Source organism: Thermobia domestica, chromosome 9 (assembly GCF_964235325.1).
Source record: "Thermobia domestica chromosome 9, izTheDome1.hap1.1, whole genome shotgun sequence".
NCBI lineage: Eukaryota > Metazoa > Arthropoda > Insecta > Zygentoma > Lepismatidae > Thermobia > Thermobia domestica.
In genome coordinates this window covers 168,168,603-168,188,448 of record NC_137462.1, presented here as the reverse complement: position 1 = coordinate 168,188,448, position 19,846 = coordinate 168,168,603, and the positions used below count along the sequence as shown (strand labels likewise).

General features: G+C 32.9%; 1 protein-coding gene across 1 annotated transcript in view; it reads left to right on the top strand.

Moving 5' to 3' along the window:
* LOC145695191 (INO80 complex subunit C) overlaps nt 1-19,025 on the top strand; it is a 50,614-nt gene extending 31,589 nt beyond the window's left edge. The window contains exons 4-5 of the mRNA XM_081772162.1: nt 2,261-2,328; nt 18,582-19,025. Of these exons, the coding sequence (XP_081628288.1) occupies nt 2,261-2,328; nt 18,582-18,713 (200 nt within the window). The 3' untranslated portion in view covers nt 18,714-19,025. The remainder of the gene's footprint in view (nt 1-2,260; nt 2,329-18,581) is intronic.
* The last annotated feature ends 821 nt before the right edge of the window (nt 19,026-19,846 follow it).

Genomic DNA, 19,846 nt, shown 5'->3' with positions numbered 1-19,846 from the left:
GTCGTATTTATGCCATCTCACGTAAAAGAAGCATCGTCTGTGAACATGATGAACGGGATTAAGTGCTCATGTTGCTTTACACATGTACAAAAGGCCACACGTTTCTCTTCCGTCACCATTATGAAGGCTTTGTTCAATCCGGAAATAGATGCAAGCCTTCCTCCGGTAATGTTCTCGACACTGCCATATGAGACCCGACCTCGAGCCGACGTGCTATACGCTTGGTACTTTTGTAGGGCCAGTCGTCCTAGACAATATTTTGAATGGGCAGATTTTCCTTCAGTTTTTGGAGACACTACCACCTGCGTTTGAGAACATACCACTGGACATTCGTCAAAACATGTACTTTTATTAATGGTACTACTAGTAATAAATCGGTGAATACGTACGTGGTGTTTTTTGTTGTTACTCCTTTTCCCCAATTTACTCGAAGACTATGCATTTCGTGATATATGTTCATATGAACTTTTTTCATGTACAAGTCACATACAGTCACCTACCGCAGTATTTGCATTACCTTCCGTTACACCCTGTATATATATATATATTTGTGTTTACCATCTGATATACATACAATAGGGATTTGATCATTTTTCGAAGTTTCACAATGAGGTGTTAAGGCATTCATCTACTGTATAAAATGTGCTATTTAATAGCATTTTGTGCTCTGAGTTGACAAAGAAGCTTTTTCATAAGTACTTTTTATGTACCCTTTTTTATAAAGTATCTTATTATACAGTTTTACACTCACATGTGATTTTCCGTATGTAGAAATTTAATGATACACAGTAGATAAGTTATCTTTTCTACGCGTAAGATAGTTTTGAGTATCACTATCTCTGCTAATATTATCCAAATGATCCTAAATAGTTTTGAGAAGTTCAAACATGTACTATGAAGTAACTGTCATTATATTCAATGATTCAAATAGTTTTCTGCAGCTGGTGCTACATATACAGTACGTAAATAATTTATTTTTTTTTTCAGCAAAATAAAAGCTGTAAAATATTATTGGCAACAAGCGACATACTTTTTTTTTCTTTCTTCAAAGCTACTTATGAGAATTTACCCTCAAACATTTTATTTTGTTCAGCCCGATGTAATCTGTTGACTTATATGTGTCAATGTGTTCTTTTGGACAACAATATTTTTAGTAAATCAGAGATTAGACTGAGTTGATGATAATTTTAGACGTTATCTCATTAAGCACATTATGTATTGTCGTCTTACTAGTGTTATAATGAAGATCTTAATGAAAGTGTATTTCATCATCAGTTTCACCTCAATAAGTGGAGTGGTTCTCTCGTACAGCTTTTTTTTTTTTTTTTTTTTTTTTTTTTAAGATTTACGAATTAATTGGCGTTTCTCCCTTTTCTTAAACTACGCATGATTTATCATTTTATTCATTTCAGTAAGTTCTATTGGTTGGTATATGTCTCATCTTTCCACAATTTTACTGGTGTTAAACGCAAATAATAATAATAATAATAATAATAATAATAATAATAATAATAATAATAATAATTAGAATAATTAGAATTTAAAAAAAAAATACGTGAAACAAATTTGAAATGAAGAGGGTAAAATGAAGCATTTTACATCCATTATTATCTTCAGTGAAGGTTTTGTTATTGGCCACATGTGACTGGTTTACGCATACGTGGTTGAAGAAGAAACTTCTGAGTAGTCATAAGGAAAGAACGATCTCAATTACAACTATATAGTTGAAAATACACAAAGAAACAAAACTGATAAGCTCTTTCGCGTTCATCAAACTGCGAGAGGAAAAGTATTTAAAAAAAATAAATAGAATATAGTAAGACAAACAAATAATAATAATAATAAAAGAAAAACAAAAAATAAGCATGATAAGATAAAGAAGATAAACGAAAAATATGTCTTAGATGAAGAATGTTTTACTCAAACCTAGCAGATTTTCTTTTGTTTGAGTTTTAGAGTTACATATCAGTAGCTAATTTGGTTCTAGTTTAGAAAAAATTAAATCTTTTTGGTAAAATTTAGTAGTTTATTGCATTACCAAGTTCGTTAGTACTATATGCTTCCATTATTACAGAAGAATTTTGCAAACATGTAAAAATATACATAAATTGCATCTGCTTAATATTCTTCGAATGCATTATTATTATTATTATTATTATTATTATTATTATTATTATTATTATTATTATTATTATTATTTAATTCAGATATCTTAGTTATAAAAAAAATCTTATCTCCAATTTTTGCGTATTTCTTTCAGATAGCATTATAGATGCACCACCTTCGTTCAAACCTGCTAAAAAGTATTCAGATATATCTGGCTTACCGGTAAGTTCGTAGTTTCATTTTCAAAAGAACAAAGGACGTTATCAGAATTTCGTCCTTATTTGTTTAAAGACACGAAACGAAATTTTATAAAATACATTGATTAGTATTATATTGATTTTATTTAAATGCAAAATAATAGTTGGTTTGTCTTTATTACCGTATACATTTTTTTAAACTCATACTTTAGGCTCAAAATGCTTACATAAATTTTTAGTAATGTATAGTTGTTTGTCCTACAGTGTTCTCAATTTAAAAAAAAATTGTTTTTTTGTTTTTTATTTTTTTATTTATTTTTTTGTAATAGAGATTTTGGCAATTCACGATGATACTAAGAAGCGCGCTATAGTTGAGGAATATTGATTGACATGTACAATGAATATTTTTATAATGAAATCTTAAGTACTTATCTCTTCTATACGTGATATTCCAATGCTAATCCTTAATCTGTTTGCTCACGCATGTTTCATAATTCACAATTGTTTATACATTCTTTTGAAAGAATTACATATATTTTTTGAACCACAGAAAAAGTAACTGGCACCCTGTCTCCGATCTACTAGCTTAGCGGGATAGAACGTGTCGTTTGGTAGATAAGTCAAACGATACAAGACTCTTATTCAGATTATTAAAAGCATGTTGAGATGGAGAAGTTCCGTATTTCCATTAAACTTCCGTCTTAAATGTACAATTTGTATCCATTTTGTAATATCACTTACTTTCTCTTACGATTAATTCCCTAATACGTTAATACTGGCAGTTCAACCATGATGTACTAGGGACACACTAATTGTTTAGTAAGTAATAATACTCTGACTAAATTGTATCATCAACTGTGTCGTCTTCCCCCGAGTGTTACTTCGAGTATTCCATAAACCATTTTCGCCAGACCATGTCACCTCTTTCGTAGCATAGTTACATCGGTTATATCTCCTCGTTGACAGCTTTTGGTTCTTTATGTTTCAAGACTGAATATCAATCTTTCTTTTTTTTCTTTTTTCTTTTTCTTTTTTTTTTCTCTTGTACATCATTTGAAAAGTCATCCTCAGCAAAGTACGCTAACTGAATATGAGGCTGCGTTTTGCTAATAACACTTATAAAATTAAGTACAATCCTTAACAGCGTCGGTAGGATTTTGAAGTTGCCTTTAGTTGCATAGAGCTTGAGCAGGTCCCGTAAACCACAATATGAATCTTTCCATGACCACTGGCAGTAAAAATTTATGTATAATAATCATTCTTTGTAGTTCATATAATTGGTATCGATTTTTGAAATGTTGTGAAGCTCCATCTGAAATATACATGTATCAAATGAGTACATATAATATTAGTATGAGAATTAATGTAAACTACAGTTTTTCAATGACTAGTAATGCATGAACGGAGTCAATAACAGAAGCCCTTGCATATAACAGCAAAACTCTGGACAATACCTTAGATGTAGGGCATACGTGCAAACACTGGAAATTTGGTAGTTATGCTAATGATGTGATTGGATTTTATTTTGAATCTCAGGTGGCGAATTACATTGTCAGTTGTTGCACATAAACAGCTGAAGTTTAGAGTCCACCATTAATGGTTTCATGGGCTGCATAACAAAAATAAGAGGAATGTCAAAACTTCCTAAAATTTTGAGTCACATCAATAAAGGAAGTTATCGTACAAAGGAATTATACAAAGGAAGTTATCGTACGGACAGGGTGGAAGATGGAAACAGTTTTCTTATGTCTGCAAAATGTTCACGCTGTCTTAGACCAAAATTCAAATTAATAGAATATTGCAATTGTTATCGTAATAGAATAACCAAAATATTACCAATTTTTGTAATTTGCTTTGAAAGAAAATCTCTTGAAATACATATCCTCAAAATTTGGATATGAATAAAACTGGAGTTTTGCTGTAATGTTTAAAATGGCGGTTGTTTTTATTTTAAAAAATTAGATAGACCCGTTTCTTTTTAATATAGATAAGCAGAGAGTTCTCTAAAACATGTATGATTATAATGCCTTTCTACCAGAACTTGTTCCACTTTTCTCTCTTCAATTGTTGTTTATATTAATAAAAACAGTTTCTGTGTGGGGGGTGCACACCCGTTAGGGGCTGACTCTTTCCCTCTTGTACTTCCCCTTTCCTGCTTTTCGCAAATATTTCGGGGTTACTTTTGTATGACTGAGAGGATTTACATATTGCGGGCCAGAATTTCTGAAGTTCAAGGGACATCCGTTTGCATAACTTTATAAACTTTCATACCAGTTCAACATAAGAGTACACAAACCCTTTTTTTTTTCCAAGGGTGTAAAATAATTTTAATTTCTTGCCTCTGATGATAATTTATCCAAAATGATGATAATTTATCAGATACCAATAATTTTGAACGCCGAAAAGGACGTCTTTTCTCTGGTGTCGGGTGAAGTTTTGAAGATCAGTTGTTTTTCTTTATCTCAAATATATTTTATTAATTTTACAATCATAACTTGCCACGTTGACCTCACATATGCACTGGTTTCTTAAGTATTATTATGCAAGACAGGGTAAGAGCAACTAAACTTATGTCTGGACTACGCGAAATTAACATGCTCAGTGGAATTCAGAGTCAACATATGTGACTGGGTGAGGAACCGAACCGTGGACATCAAGCTTACCGTGCCGATTCGGTAATCACTGTGCTGTGCAGTCCGATCGTGGCTATGCGTAGTCATCCTCCCAGTTAATTACATTCGTAGTTAATATCCAAATTATGATTGATTATGGCCAAGTGATTCTGTCCAGAAAAATAATTAAACGCCTCAATCCATCAAGTTACTATTTACTTTAAGGGTCATTCCACATCAGTTCAACCAAGGCTTTTAACCCACTATCTCAGATTTGGATGAAATTTGGTACAGTTATAAAACTTTTTATGCTGATTGCAAGTATGTAAATTTTATTGCAATAGCATTAGCGGTTCAGAAGTTATTGCATTTCAAAAATGAGAAGAATATCCATTTTTAACCCTCTACCGGCCGAATTATTTAACAGTGCTCAAGAAATTCCTTTTTGTGTATATAGGATATAATTTTGTCCCTGGAAACTAAAAAATAATAACTTTGGAAAAAATGAATGCATACTTTGCAGAAATAGCTGTGTGTATTGAAAACCACATTGGACGGTAAGGTTACAGTACAGACGGACAAGTTTCATAAATTTTCATTTATGCTTGAAAAAGTACGAATTTTATATGCTGAAACAACAAAATATAGAAATACAGAGACTCAGGACAACACTTCTTTGTACATTTGTAGAAGGAATATATTCCAAAAATGTTCCGGGAAGATATTCCAGGAACATTTTCTAGGATATATATTTCAGAAACGCTTTCCAGAAATGCTTCGCCAAATAGACTTCTTGTTCATGACGCAGCACACTGAGCTGCTCTATTTCCTTGGTTGCTGAGTTGATGTTCTTGACTGCTGGGTTGATGTTTCTAGTTGCTAGGTTGATAGTCTTGCTACTAGAATGATGTTCATTGATGCTGGGATGTTCCTGGTTTGTGAATTGATGTTTCAGAAGGACCGAGATCATTACTTTCGCTATAGGAATCTGCAATAATAAGTAACAACTAGTTATACTTTTCATTCGAATAGAAAATGTATGAATTTGTTCATAGAAAACACACTTCAGTTTTGGAAGAAGCATACCACAGACAACTACATTATAACAGATTCCTAATTTTCAATTGTTGCTAATAGGCAACCCGATCGCTGAGTCTTTATCATATTATGTAAGCGAAAGCAATTCATATATGTTAGCCTAGAGCAGAGATGTTTAATCGTATGATAAATAAGGTATCGGAAGATCAAAAAAGTTTTACCCAATCAATTTAGATCTGATAAGGGTAATGAGAGTGATAAAATATAATAAAATGCCAGAAATGTATTACTGCAGCTCGAATACACTGCGATATCGGATGTGTGAATACATTTTAAAACATAAAGCAAGTAACATAAATATGAATATTTGAAGAGATCTTTACAAAAATGTCAGGAGGGAGTTACATCCGAATAAATTAAGTTAGAGAAAGGAGGTATGTAGTAAAATAGAGAAGACAATTATTCAATTATTGTAAAGGACAATAAACAGCAAAGAATCGTACCTAAACTCGTATATTTCTTCGGACTGTAATCAGAGTCAACGTCACTATTATCTTTTCAAAGATCGGAATCATCACTTTCTACAGGTAATGGTTTTTCTTTCTACTTCCCAAAAATATATTTAGGATCCATGTCACAGTCCTGCAAGAAAGACAGTTCTAGACTGTACGAAATCAATCGATGCACACAAAAAATATTATCTCTGTATACAATGTATTTAAAAAGAATTAGAAAATAACATTGCATTTTTGCTTTGCCTTTCTAAACAGTAACCATGTATTTTGATGTCTAAAATAAAAAAGTATTAATATTTTTTTTTAAGTAATGCTTAAATTTCAATGAAACTAAATCCACGCGAACAACTAATATGTTGTAATAAATCTATTTTCCCAAACGTTTGCCTTACTATTACGAAAAGCTGAATATTTAGCATAATGAATTCTGTAAATTATTGGTAACTCCATACATAACTATATACATATTTATTCAAAAAATATTGAAACAAGTCACAAACAGTTGATGTGATTGTCAAAACACATACTTCAATTGAGTTTTCTTGGGCTAAGATCTTTCTCTTTAACATCAAGACCTGGTAACATTGGATTTTCTGTGCAAACTGAAGTGAAAAGATGAACACACCCTGCAACAGCGAAGGAAAACCTAATCTTAACGTTCAGTGTGACTTTCAAATCACAAACCACATTTCAATCAGTTTCTCAAATACTATTTATTTTATCAAAGTACAAATTACAAATTGGTGTTCTTTAGATACATACCTGCAACACCAAATTTTCTTTCCTTCCGCCATTCGTTTATAACATCAATACAACGCAAGTGAAAATCACAGTACTGCTGATCGCTATGCACGGTGTAGGCTCTCCAACAAATGACACTTCACATGCGTCAATACTTCATTAGTAGTCCAGTAGAGGCGCTGATTCTTAAAAGCAAGTCCGTACGCTCAAGAATTCACGAAGAATCGGAGCAAATCCACCCTTAACATCACATGCATTGTTATGACGTAGTTTGTGACTTCAAATACACAGTGGCCGGTACAGGGTTAACAGTCGGGACATGATATTTCCCCTTTCTGTAAGAACACTTAAAAAATCACAGTTCGGTTCCTATTAGTGCCAGAAATATGATTCTTTTTATATTCAGATTGTCTTGAAGTTGTTTACTAAGAAAAAAATGAAAACTTTCCGTAGAGTTCATAGAAAATTAATAAGGTCATTTGAAAGGTAAGATTTTGAGAAGAAAAAATAACTACAGGGTGTCCAATATACAATGCAACCCGGAGTTTGGGATAGTAGAACTTTTGAACCTGAAGCGATACGCAAATAATGGTTATACCAAAATGAAGTTTTATTCATGCACATATTTTTAAACTAATATCCTAAGGGGAAGGAGGAGATTCGAATATAAAAACAATAGAGTATCTCACGAGCTCCTTAAGTTAGTATACACAGTAGGGTATAAGTTCCATATTAAAAAATGAACTGATATTCAAGCGTTTTCGAAAATTTCTCTTCTAAAGGAAACGATTTCCTTATTATTTCCCTCTCTCGTTTTTCATGGATTATTAGTCGTGTCGTCTAAATATTAAAATGTATATACTCTATAAGGGGTTCGAAGTTTATGCCAAAAATAAAGTATTTCACGAACCCCCCTTTTTTTTAGCACTTGGGTTGACCTGGGATTTTAAACTAGGAAGCAACGATTGAAGTACAATAGGAACCACACAGTGTTGCCAGATGTAGCCGAAGGTGTAATTTTTTTTTTCTTCAAAACATATAAATTGACTCATAACTCATACGTATGAATGTTCTGTCGTTAATTTTCAGTTTGTTTAGTTGGAGTAGCTTGTAAACTATGGGTCAAAAAAAAAATTTTTCGTTTCCATTGATAACTAATCGGATGAGGCCTCTGTAAGGAGGAACTAGGGAAATCGTAGTTTTCATAAATTAACACTCTGAATTGGTAACATTCCTGATGTTTCAGTGCATCAAAAGGTGTGTTAAGGATCTGTCTACATTATGCAATTCCTGAAAACAACGAAAAACAAACTTTGAAATTACCATGATAAAACTTTTACATGAATGCACCCTGCAACACTTGTGAAATAAACTTTTTCCAATAACTTCCATACGATTTAACATATCCACCCCAAAATTGGTACAAGTACTCTTCGGTATCCTGGAAATACGCCTGTGAACATTACCACTTCTCCCAAGCAACTCAGTTGTCAGGATTGCTTGTCATAGCGTTAAGACGTATCTGTGCCACATTTTACAGTAAGCTTATTACATCTATTTTCACTATATAAAAATTGTGATGGGCCATCCATGCACGGAGGAGAAAGAGGGAGTTTCGAAAATTTATAATTAAGGGGAAAAAATACAATAATCTGAACAATAAATGCTCATTAGAATTTTGAGTGTTAATTAGAATACCTACCAAAGAAGCAAATATATTAATCTTGACAGTATTATAGGCCTACATGTTAGGATTAGGATTTAGATTTCTGGGCTTTCAGCATCTAAGGCCATTTAGCCTTTCACGTTTGAGAGATGACGTCCGTCGGCGAGCACACTATCCTGGGAAAGGGAAGGAAGAAAGGAAGCGGCCTGGGACCTATAAGTTAGGTACGTTTCCCAAATTGAGGTAACTATTGTTAGAGACTTTGGAGATAGCTGGTATGTTCTGCCAGTAGCAGTTGTTATATCCACTTTACATAAGGTGTGAGTTAACGGAACACAACAGGAATTATTTTCAGCCCAATAGAATGAGAGAGATGAACCGTGGGAATGTATGAATTTTACTGATCCATCGCCTTCATCACTATTCACTGACTAAAATCTTCATCCAGACTTTTACGCTTTGCTCCAATCTTGAATGGACCAGTTTTTTAAAACAATGCATTGCACGTGTCCCCGGGTGGCACGAACAACGCATTTCTTCTTTGCGCACAAAGAAAAACATGGTACTCATCATGTTTTCTTCACAGATATGAAACATAAGACTAAATATACTTATTTGGTCAGACAATGGTCTCTAAAGGCTTGCTTTTGTCACAACCCGTTTAATAGTCCCACCAATTCCAAGGCATGGAAACTTTCCATTGCTCGTTTTATATATATATATATATATATATATATATATATATATATATAACATACCATGGAAATCATTTGCGTGGAAGTAAAGATTTAAGAAGGCTTTGCAGTTTTTATATTGGGCTCCACACACAACAGTGAAATATTCCACTTTTATTATGTGAGGAAAATTTTGTTTTAAATCAGACATTACTAGATTCTGTGTTTGAAAGACCGTTGGTACGTCATGTTCCATATCATCTGAAAGAATAGAGTAACTTTTGTGTTGAATAGTCATAATTAGTTGGGGGAATCTCATTGGGATACAATAGTTTTCTTAATTCTAACATTAACAATATATACTACATTAGAACAAAAGCAGTACTTATAAAAATGTTGGGAAATATCTTAAATCGATAGAAGTTATCGGAAAAAGCTTATTTCGCAATCAGTTGGCAACACTGACTGGGATATCTCATCAGTGCTAGGAGGGCCTATCACAATTTTTGTATAGTGAAAATATATGTAATAAGTTTACTGCTAAATGTGGCACAGATACGTCTAACACTATGTCAGGCAACCCTGAAATTGGTTGGCAATCCTGATAACTGAATTGCTTGGGAGGAGAGGTAAAGCTCACAGATGTGTTTCTAGAATACCAAAGAGTACTTATACCAATTTTGGGGTGGATATGTTAAATCGTATGGAAGTTATTGGAAAAAGTTTATTTCACAAACAGTTGGCAACACTGACTGGGATATTTCTTCAGTGCTTAAATGGTCAATCACAATTTTAATATATGTGAAACTAGATGTAATAAGCTTTCAAACAAAAACAAATTCATTGAATCCCATGATGGGAATTTTCATTTTTTTTCATGGTAAACAACTTCAAGACAATCTAAATTTAAAAAATCATGTTTGTAGCATTAATAAAAACCGAACTATGATTTTTAAGTGTTCTTACAAAAAGGGGAAATATCATGTCGCGACTGTTAAAAATGGATTTTCTTCTCATTTTTGAAATGCAATAACTTCTGAACCGCTAATGCTATTGCAATAAAATTTACATACTTGCAATCAACATAAAAATTTTATAACTATCAAATTTCATCCAAATCTGCAATAGAGGGTTAAATTTCGTCAAAATTTTGGTTGAATTGACGTGGAATGACCCTTAAATAAAATAAAATTGGAATAAAATTAATTGTTAACGAAAATTTATGAAACGACTAATACGACGATATACAACTAATAAATTCTTAAAAAAGCAAAATATTCAAGACATTTCTTTAACTTTAACCGGTTTAAAATATTCATCAGGCTGTTAAGTGAATAAATGAAATTACAATTACAATAGTGATTATCTTTGTGCCGGTTACTTATATTCGTTTAATTAAAGAAAAAAGTTTTTTTTTTTCATTCTGATGTAGGCTTAGTAAACAAAATCTCACTTCCTGAGCACAATGAATTTAAAATATAATAATTCTCATGAAATAAGATTCTTTGCTCGTGCACTCTGAAAAGGTAACAAGACAGTGACTAAAACCATACAAAAGGAAAATTCATGATAAACATTCATTCACATTTCAGCATCTTGCAGAAAATGTAGGCTGTAACAATTAAAAGTTTCTGTACAGCTCGAAAATATTATATAATAATAATAATAATAAAACCTGAATGTCTGTTTGTACTTTGTATACATCCACACCGTTAGCTTGGCATACTTCTAGGTAGTTATATCGAAGAGACCGTAGGCTATTCAATTTTTTTATGCGTATCCTAAGGGGAAGGAAGAGATTCGAATATAAAAACAATAGAGTATCTCACGAGCTCCTTAAGTTAGACAGATGAAACTTAGTATACACAATAGGGTATAAGTTCCATATTAAAAAATGAACTGGTATTCAAGCGTTTTCGCAAATTTCTCTTCTACAGGAAACGATTTCCTTATTATTTACCTCTCTCGTTTTTCATGGATTATTAGTCGTGTCGTGTAAATATTAAAATGCATTTACTCTATAAGGGGTTCGAAGTTTATGCCAAAAATAGAGTATTTCACGAGCCCCCCTTTTTTTTAGCACTTGGGTTGACCTGGGATTTTACCATTGCAGTTTGATTCAAATGCATATTGTACGGAGTGAAAGATTCATTAAGAAATGTGCAAGAGACCGCATCGGTTGAAACGAATTTTAGAAAATGGTTGCAGTTGGGTCAAACTTTATTTTTTTTTAATCAATTCATTTCGATTCCTTTAATGAAAGAAAGAGAATTCAAATATTTTCCACTAACATATTCCTGTGCAATACCCGGCATCTCATCTAGTTTATCATAAAATAGATGTATTTCACATTTTCTGTACTTTTCAATTATGATTATTGACAACATTAAAAGGTCACCCATCATTCGAAGCAAACCAAGTGAGGGGGAGGGGAGGGGGAAGAGTTAATGTTTTACACTTCGTTGGTCTCGACAGATAGAGAAGGTGATGTAGTCATCCCATACTCCAGCTGCTTTTACCCCCCAAGTTTCTACAAGTATCCCTCGGCAGAAGTTTGGTAAACCTCTGAGCCTCATTTGAAGGAGGGTTAAACAAGGGAATAATTCAAATGGAACCTGGACTTTTTTTTACCGTCCACTTTCCCCTGTTGTTGCCACTTATTTTGGTTGTACTAAAGAGTAGACTCTACTTGCCTCTTTCGTCTTTCAATTCTCTCTATACTTTTCTTAATGCTGTTAGGTGGAAGATTATTATTATTATTATTAATCGTACCTATGAATATACATCATACCTTTTCCTATACTACTTTTTTCTTTAACTCATTTGTTAACTTATTTTAATTTTAACATCTAACACAACCCGGTTTGTTTAGTTAGTAAGTTAGGTATATATTTTACAAACACTGTCACCGCAGCTCTACTTAAGTAACTTTATTTCAATTAGTCGCTCCGGCCGAGCCTTCGACTCACTTTATCATCAAAGAGTGACGCATTAAAAATAAGTGCGAGCTGAAAGAATACATTAAATATTGTTATTATTATTCATGAACAAAATGAGAGTGGTTGTAGTAACTAAATCATATCTATACAAAATATATACAGTTAGGTTATTAAGTAGCTAAACGTGTGATCACACAAATATTAATGTTTAAATCTCAATATAAATACGGCACTTTTGTTATTTTGAAATAGTTAAATTGAAACAACATTGTAATTAAATCATTACAATAGTTGTAAATCCTCAAATTGTTTGGTTATCCGATAATGCATATAGCGACATCTATTAGTGTGATTTTCTTATTACGGTTAGGGCGACCCCCAGACCGAGATGTTTGCCGTTTATATTAGGATATGTATTTATTATTAATTCTGTTTAATCAGTGTTTTTAGTTGTTGTTAAACTCTTCATATTATCCAGTGCCTTACGTTAGTATAGAAGTATCATAGCATAATATTTGAAACAAATTTCTAAATTCATCCACATAGTATATAACATATTATAATTAATAAATTAAGTGTTAAAATGAAATACTGAGGAAGTTCCGCATGGGTCCATCTAGTGATGTGAGGCGGAAAATTTTCCGCTATATTTTTCCGGAAAATTTTCCGTTCTAAAAAAATATCAGTAATCAAGTAACAATTCCTCAGCAATCATGAAATTGATTGAATTCATGTATAGAAATGTTAAAAACTGAAAGATCGTTTAAAGAATCTGAAAATTTTCATGGCTCAAACAATTTTCAGTACTATGTAGGAACAAGATAAACAATTGTTCATGAATCGAAATATTTCCTGCCTTATATGGAAAAATTGAAGAATTTTTTATGAGTCGGAAAATTTTCATCATTTCGAAGCAAGAAGTAAAACAACTGTTTTCTGAATCGGAAAGTTTTATTGCTCTGTAGAAACAAGTGAGAGGAATTTTCATAGATCGGAAAATTTTCATCACGATGTAGAAACAAGTGGAAAACACTTTTCATAGGCCTGACAAATTTGGATATTATGTATAGTGATGTCAGGTGGAAAATTTTCCACTATATTTAACTGCATATAGAGCTACAAAATTGAATTTCAATAGAGGAAAGTTAGTCAGCAACAAATTATAATTTTCCAATTAGCTTTCGGGAACATGAAAATTTTGTATTTCAAGTTGGGAAATAAACTTTTACCACAGTTTTTCTCTCTATCTATAGAAGAAAATTTTTCACCTCACATCAACGATGTAGGAATAAGTGGACTATTCTTTTACGAATCGGAAAATTTTCCGTTTCAAAATTTTCCGGAAAATTTTCATCACTGTACAGGACAGACCATTTTTCGATTCATGGAAAATTGTTCCACTTGTTCCTACATAGTACTGAAAATTATCTAAGCCATGGACATTTTCAGACTCTGTAAACGATCTTTCACATTCTAACATTTCTATATATGAATTCAATCAATTTTATGAATACTGACGAATTGTTTCTTAATCACTGATATTTGTTAAGAACGGAAAAATTTCCGGAAAAATATAGAAGAAAATTCTCCACCTCACATGACGGCTAAACAACGATGTAGGAATAAGTGGAGTATATTTTTACGAATCGGAAAATTTTCCGTTTCAAAATTTCCCGGAAAATTTTCATCACTGTAGAGGACACAATTTTTCTATTCATGAAAAATTTTTCCGCTTGTTCCTACATAATACTGAAAATTGTCTAAGCCATGAAAGTTTTCAGATTCTTTAAACGATCTTTCACATTTCTATATATGAATTCGATCAATTTTATGAATACTGACGAATTGTTAGTTAATCACTGATATTTGTTAAGAACAGAAAAATTTCCGGAAAAATATAGAAGAAAATTTTCCAACTCTCATCTCAACTAAACAACGATGTAGGAATAAGTGGAATATATTTTTGTGAATCGGAAAATTTTCCGGAAAATTTTCATCACTGTACAGGACAGACAACTTTTCGATTAATGAAAAATTGTTCCACTAGTTCCTACATCGTACTGAAAATTGTCTAAGCCATGAAAATTTTCAGATTCTTTAAACGATCTTTCACTTTTTAACATTTCTATATATGAATTCAATCAATTTTATGAATACTGACGAATTGTTACTTAATCACTGATAACGGAAAATTTTCCGGAAAAATATAGAAGAAAATTTTCCACCTCACATCTCAACTAGACAACGATATAGGAATAAGTGGAGTATGTTTTTATGAATCGGAAAATTTTCCGGAAAATTTTCATTGTACAGGACAGACAATTTTTCGATTCATGAAAAAAATTGTTCCCCTAGTTCCTACATCGTACTGAAAATTGTCTGAGCCATGAAAATTTTCAGATCCTTTAAACGATCTTTCACTCTTTAACGTTTTTATATATGAATTCAATCAATTTTACGAATACTTACGAATTGTTACTTAACCACTGATATTTGTTAAGAACGGAAAATTTTCCGGAAAAATATAGAAGAAAAATTTCCACTTCACATCTTAACTAGACAACGATGCAGGAATAAGTGGAGTATGTTTTTATGAATCGGAAAATTTTCATTGTACAGGACAAACAATTTTTCGATTCATGGAAAATTGTTCCACTAGTTCCTACATCGTACTGAAAATTGTCTGAGCCATGAAAATTTTCAGATCCTTTAAACGATCTTTCACTCTTTAACGTTTCTATATATGAATGCAATCAATTTTACGAATACTTACGAATTGTTACTTAACCACTGATATTTGTTAAGAACGGAAAATTTTCCGAAAAAATATAGAAGAAAATTTTCCACCTCACATCTCGACTAAACAACGATGTAGGCATAAGTGGAGTATGCTTTTATGAATCGGAAAATTTTCCGGGAAAATTTTCCAGAAAATTTTCCGTTTCAAAATTTTCCGGAAAATTTTCATCACTGGGTCCATCACTATGACCCAGAGACTAGAGCCTAGTCAAAGCAACGAAACCAAACATACTTACCAAGTCCAAAGAAGGGGAAATATTTAATGAACATTCCTACTAATACTAACTATATAACTATTCTAACTTCATATCTGTACTGTATAAGCAGATGTTAGGATATAGTCCTATATATGTTTATGCTAAGCCTAATTTTAATAATACAATTGAAAATAGCTACGTCAACTCTAAAACAAGTAAGAATTTAGTTAGATCAGAAAACATTAATTACAGAAACAAATCAGTCAAATGAGTTTAGGTAAATTTCAGTTTCTTGGATTTGTCACTTAAAAATGTTCAAAATTCTTTTCAGTTTGTTAAGGAATACAATACGACGTTTCTCAAACCTTCGAAGTCGGTGTCTTCACAAGTACAGTTCAGAATTCTGAATGTTACAGGAATTTCTTCGTATCATACTACATATTCATTGTCATCGATATTAACATCCAAAGTCCATAAATACATACCTTACTAAAACGTTCTTACCATTGATTTGTTTTGATATGATAAAACTGGAATACTTTGACCTACTCGATTGATACGTAGTCCACTTGGGAAAGATAACCATAGAGATACTCTGACAATAAGTATGTAGAAGCTTAGAATATTTCATGCAAGACGACAATTAAACGGAACAATTGAACAATTAAAAACAAAATCATATATCATACTATAAAGACAGATACAATAGTAGTAACTATTTTCAGTTCTCTAAATTGTTAATATACTCAGCATTACAAATATATAATAGAAGAGCTAGTTGTGAATTAAACGATACCTCATATTAAATTCCATTTTGCGAACTTGTATGTTCCAGTAACAATCCAGCGAATGGTATTTCCTAAATATTTCGGATATTTTATCGCATACTTTTCCTTAGTGGGCTCAGACTATTATTTCAGTTTGTATATGAGTTTCTCACATATTTTTGTTGCTTTAACTATCGATGAAAATATTTTACTCAAAGAGGTATTGATTGTAAGATAATACTACGTACGAATCTGAAAACTTCACACTGAATGCAATATCATGACACTTAGAAATTGTTGTACTTGCGTATGCTCCAATTACCATATTTAAGAAAGAGTAAAAATAGTATAATATTGTTGCCTTGGAGATGTAAGCAAAAGAAGTGACACTTGGTTATGTACTGTAGAAATAAAGGTAGAGGACGCTTGTTTGTTGTTGCATATAGAACTTCAATGAGACTATGTATTTTATCTAACGGAAATCAACCCTAAACCACTCTGTCTTTTTATTTTGGTAAACCTTACATCATAGTCCGTATGAAATGCCTCATTCTGTTGCACTAATTGTAACAGATACTAGACTCATAGTAACGCCCATACTTAAATAATTCGTGATTTCACTGTATTTCCGTATATATAACCGAGATTTGAATACGGTAATTACTATTACAGTAGGAATCGAACCACTGTCGTGTTTGAATCTAAAGCGGTTTCGTCTTAGCAAGAGTTGAACCTTCGAGACAACGCACATTTATAAGTGAGACAGTAGGTTACGTGGAAACCCATTTACATTTATGTCGCAGATTCGAAATAGATGCTTTGTACAGTCGACGGGAAATACACTTTCAGTTATCAGTAATTTTTTTTTATCTTGATGTTCGGTAGTCGTTCTAATATAATGTTCTAGCATGTTAGTCACATCTACATATAAGCGTAAGGTACGAACTGTGTATGTTCTATCAGGCCTCGGATACAGGATCTGTGTACAGAATACACACGAACTTGCCAGTCCACTCCTATTCGGAGAAGATAATACTACAGCATTCTACATTACTATAGTAGACTGTCACTAATCCGGCAAATATCACAAGATACTTTATAGAAGGAAGAACGCTTTATATAACGCAAACTACTATGTACGGCGCTCAGAGACTGCACTAACATATCCCCCTCCATTCCCGTGGGATATTTGGTGGGCCGAAATATCTCGTGGCCGAATTATAATGTCAACTTAGTGTATTATTATTACTATTATTATTCGATAAACCTATGTTAACAAGGTCCGGCTTATATGGAGGAGCTTGAAACAAATACACGTCTTCAACCTGTGAATCACCAGTGTTAATACATATGAGCATGCGGTCAAGCAGTGAGTTTATAACCTGTGCTTATATTTTCTATATAGAGCGGATTACCTGCTTTAATTTTAGTTGGTAGTCATGCATGTCACGCGGTTTCATTGAGTTCCCAGTTATTCTCCGAATGATTGAGTAAAGGGACCTTTCTAAAACCGCCCTCTAAATTTGTTTCCCACTACTGTTGGTGATTGCAATCTTCCTTCGTTTCTCCAGACTTATCGTATAACTATACTAGCTGGAATGCCTGTTCTTCATTCGGGAAGAATAAGGTTTATAAAAATATTTAAAAGTAAAGAAATGAGTGAAAACAATAAATAAGAGAGAGCAACGCTTTCGGTATTGTCCTAGTCAATATAAGTGAAATAACGAGCAACGCATTTAATTGTCCCTGTCAATTCTCGGGCCAGCCGACATGTCCTTTGTAGTCTAAACTTGGGCTTAAATGTTATCAGGACTGTGACCAATCAGCCTAGAGATCCCAAAAACTATGTACGACAGTAATATCGGTCATTTTTTATATGTTATTTTTCACCCCGTCCCTTCGTAACGATGGGGCTAAATTGGACTTGAGTGCGCTTAAAGTGTCACTATTCGTCTGAACAATTCTGAATTCTATGAATTTGATACTAATACCTGTCGTCCCGGGTGTTTATCTTTTCCTTTGTGCATACATTTTAATCTCCTCCTGCAAATTCCCCTCCGAGCCGAAAATCGAAAAGACGCCTTCATACGCGCTTAGATCTGGTGAATACAAGATATGATGCGTTTAGGTGACTCCTTTCTATGTGATAGATAGATAGATAGATAGATATAATTATTTTTATTATTATGAAAAAATAAAGTTGTAAATGAAAGGGACAAACAAATCCTGAATAATTTGTAACATTTTCTTATACCGAACCTTGTATTTAACATGCTTATCTATTGTTGAGTACAGCAATCTAATGTAATAATTCTGTTTTTTAATTTCAGGCCAAATATACTGATCCACAAACAAAGCTTTATTATGCAATGACGGAAGAGTTCAGCACAGTAAGGACTTTACCAAGCGATATTGTGGCAGGATACCTTGCGCTGCGAAGAGCGAATAATCCTGTGGGTTGAACAGTAGCCACTCTCTAGTAGACATTGTTGTATTTATTACTGCAAAGTACCTGAGTGAGGTTTAGCAAGTGAGGAAACTACAGAACTCTCATGTTTTAATGTGAGAATCGTTAAATCTCCTATGGTGTCTATAAAGCTAGTTGGATTTCGCATTGAGAAAACCAATAAGTGAGCTGTACAAACTAATTGTGTGTACGTTATCGTAATGTACCGGACTTACTTTTGATAATTGTACGTCGTAATTTCCGTGTGGGATTTAAGTGTAACTTATCATCATTTTATTAAAATAAAGTTGTTAAATACAAACGTAAATTATCATTTTGTATTCTTTGTATTGTCTGTTTCTCGATTCTTAAGTACAGTGAACCTTAAGACATACCGAAGAAACCTCGCGATCGAGGTCAGTAGTGAATGGACGTAGGTATTGTAGTAGTCTTTCCAGTTTTATGAGGGGGGTGGGGTGAGAATGTTACTGTTTACAATGGGTTTATTGTTGATAGGAATGTCATTAACCTTGACGATATTGTATACAATAGATGTTTTATTCTTTTATTATATTTTATTGATTGTTTATATTATTTTCTATTGTGGACAGGAATCTCGCTTGACCCTGATTGATCACGTAGGCAAAGGTTTGTTTTGTAATTTCTAAGAAAAGCTTATGTTTGTTTGGGTGAGAGGTAGAACACAGGTGTGCGTTAAAAGTTTTTATTGTGGACAGGAATGTCGCTTAACCTTGACCATATACTTGAACAATAGATGTTTTTGGAATTTTTAAGAAAAGCTTATGTTTGTTTGGGGGAGAGGTAGAACACAGGTGTGCGTTAAAAGTTTTTTATTGTTGACAGGAATCTCGCTTGTCCTTGAATAGTCACGCAGGCACAAGTTTGTTTTGGAATTTCTAAGAAAAGCTTATGGTTGTTTTGGGGGAGAGGTAGAACACAGGTGTGCGTTAAAAGTTTTTTATTGTTGACAGGAATCTCGCTTGTCCTTGAATAGTCACGTACGCACAAGTTTGTTTTGGAATTTCTAAGAAGAGCTTATGTTTGTTTGGGGGGAGAGGAAGAACGCAGGTGTGCGTGAAAGTTTTTTATTGTTGACAGGAATGTCGCTTGCCCTTGAATAGTCACGTG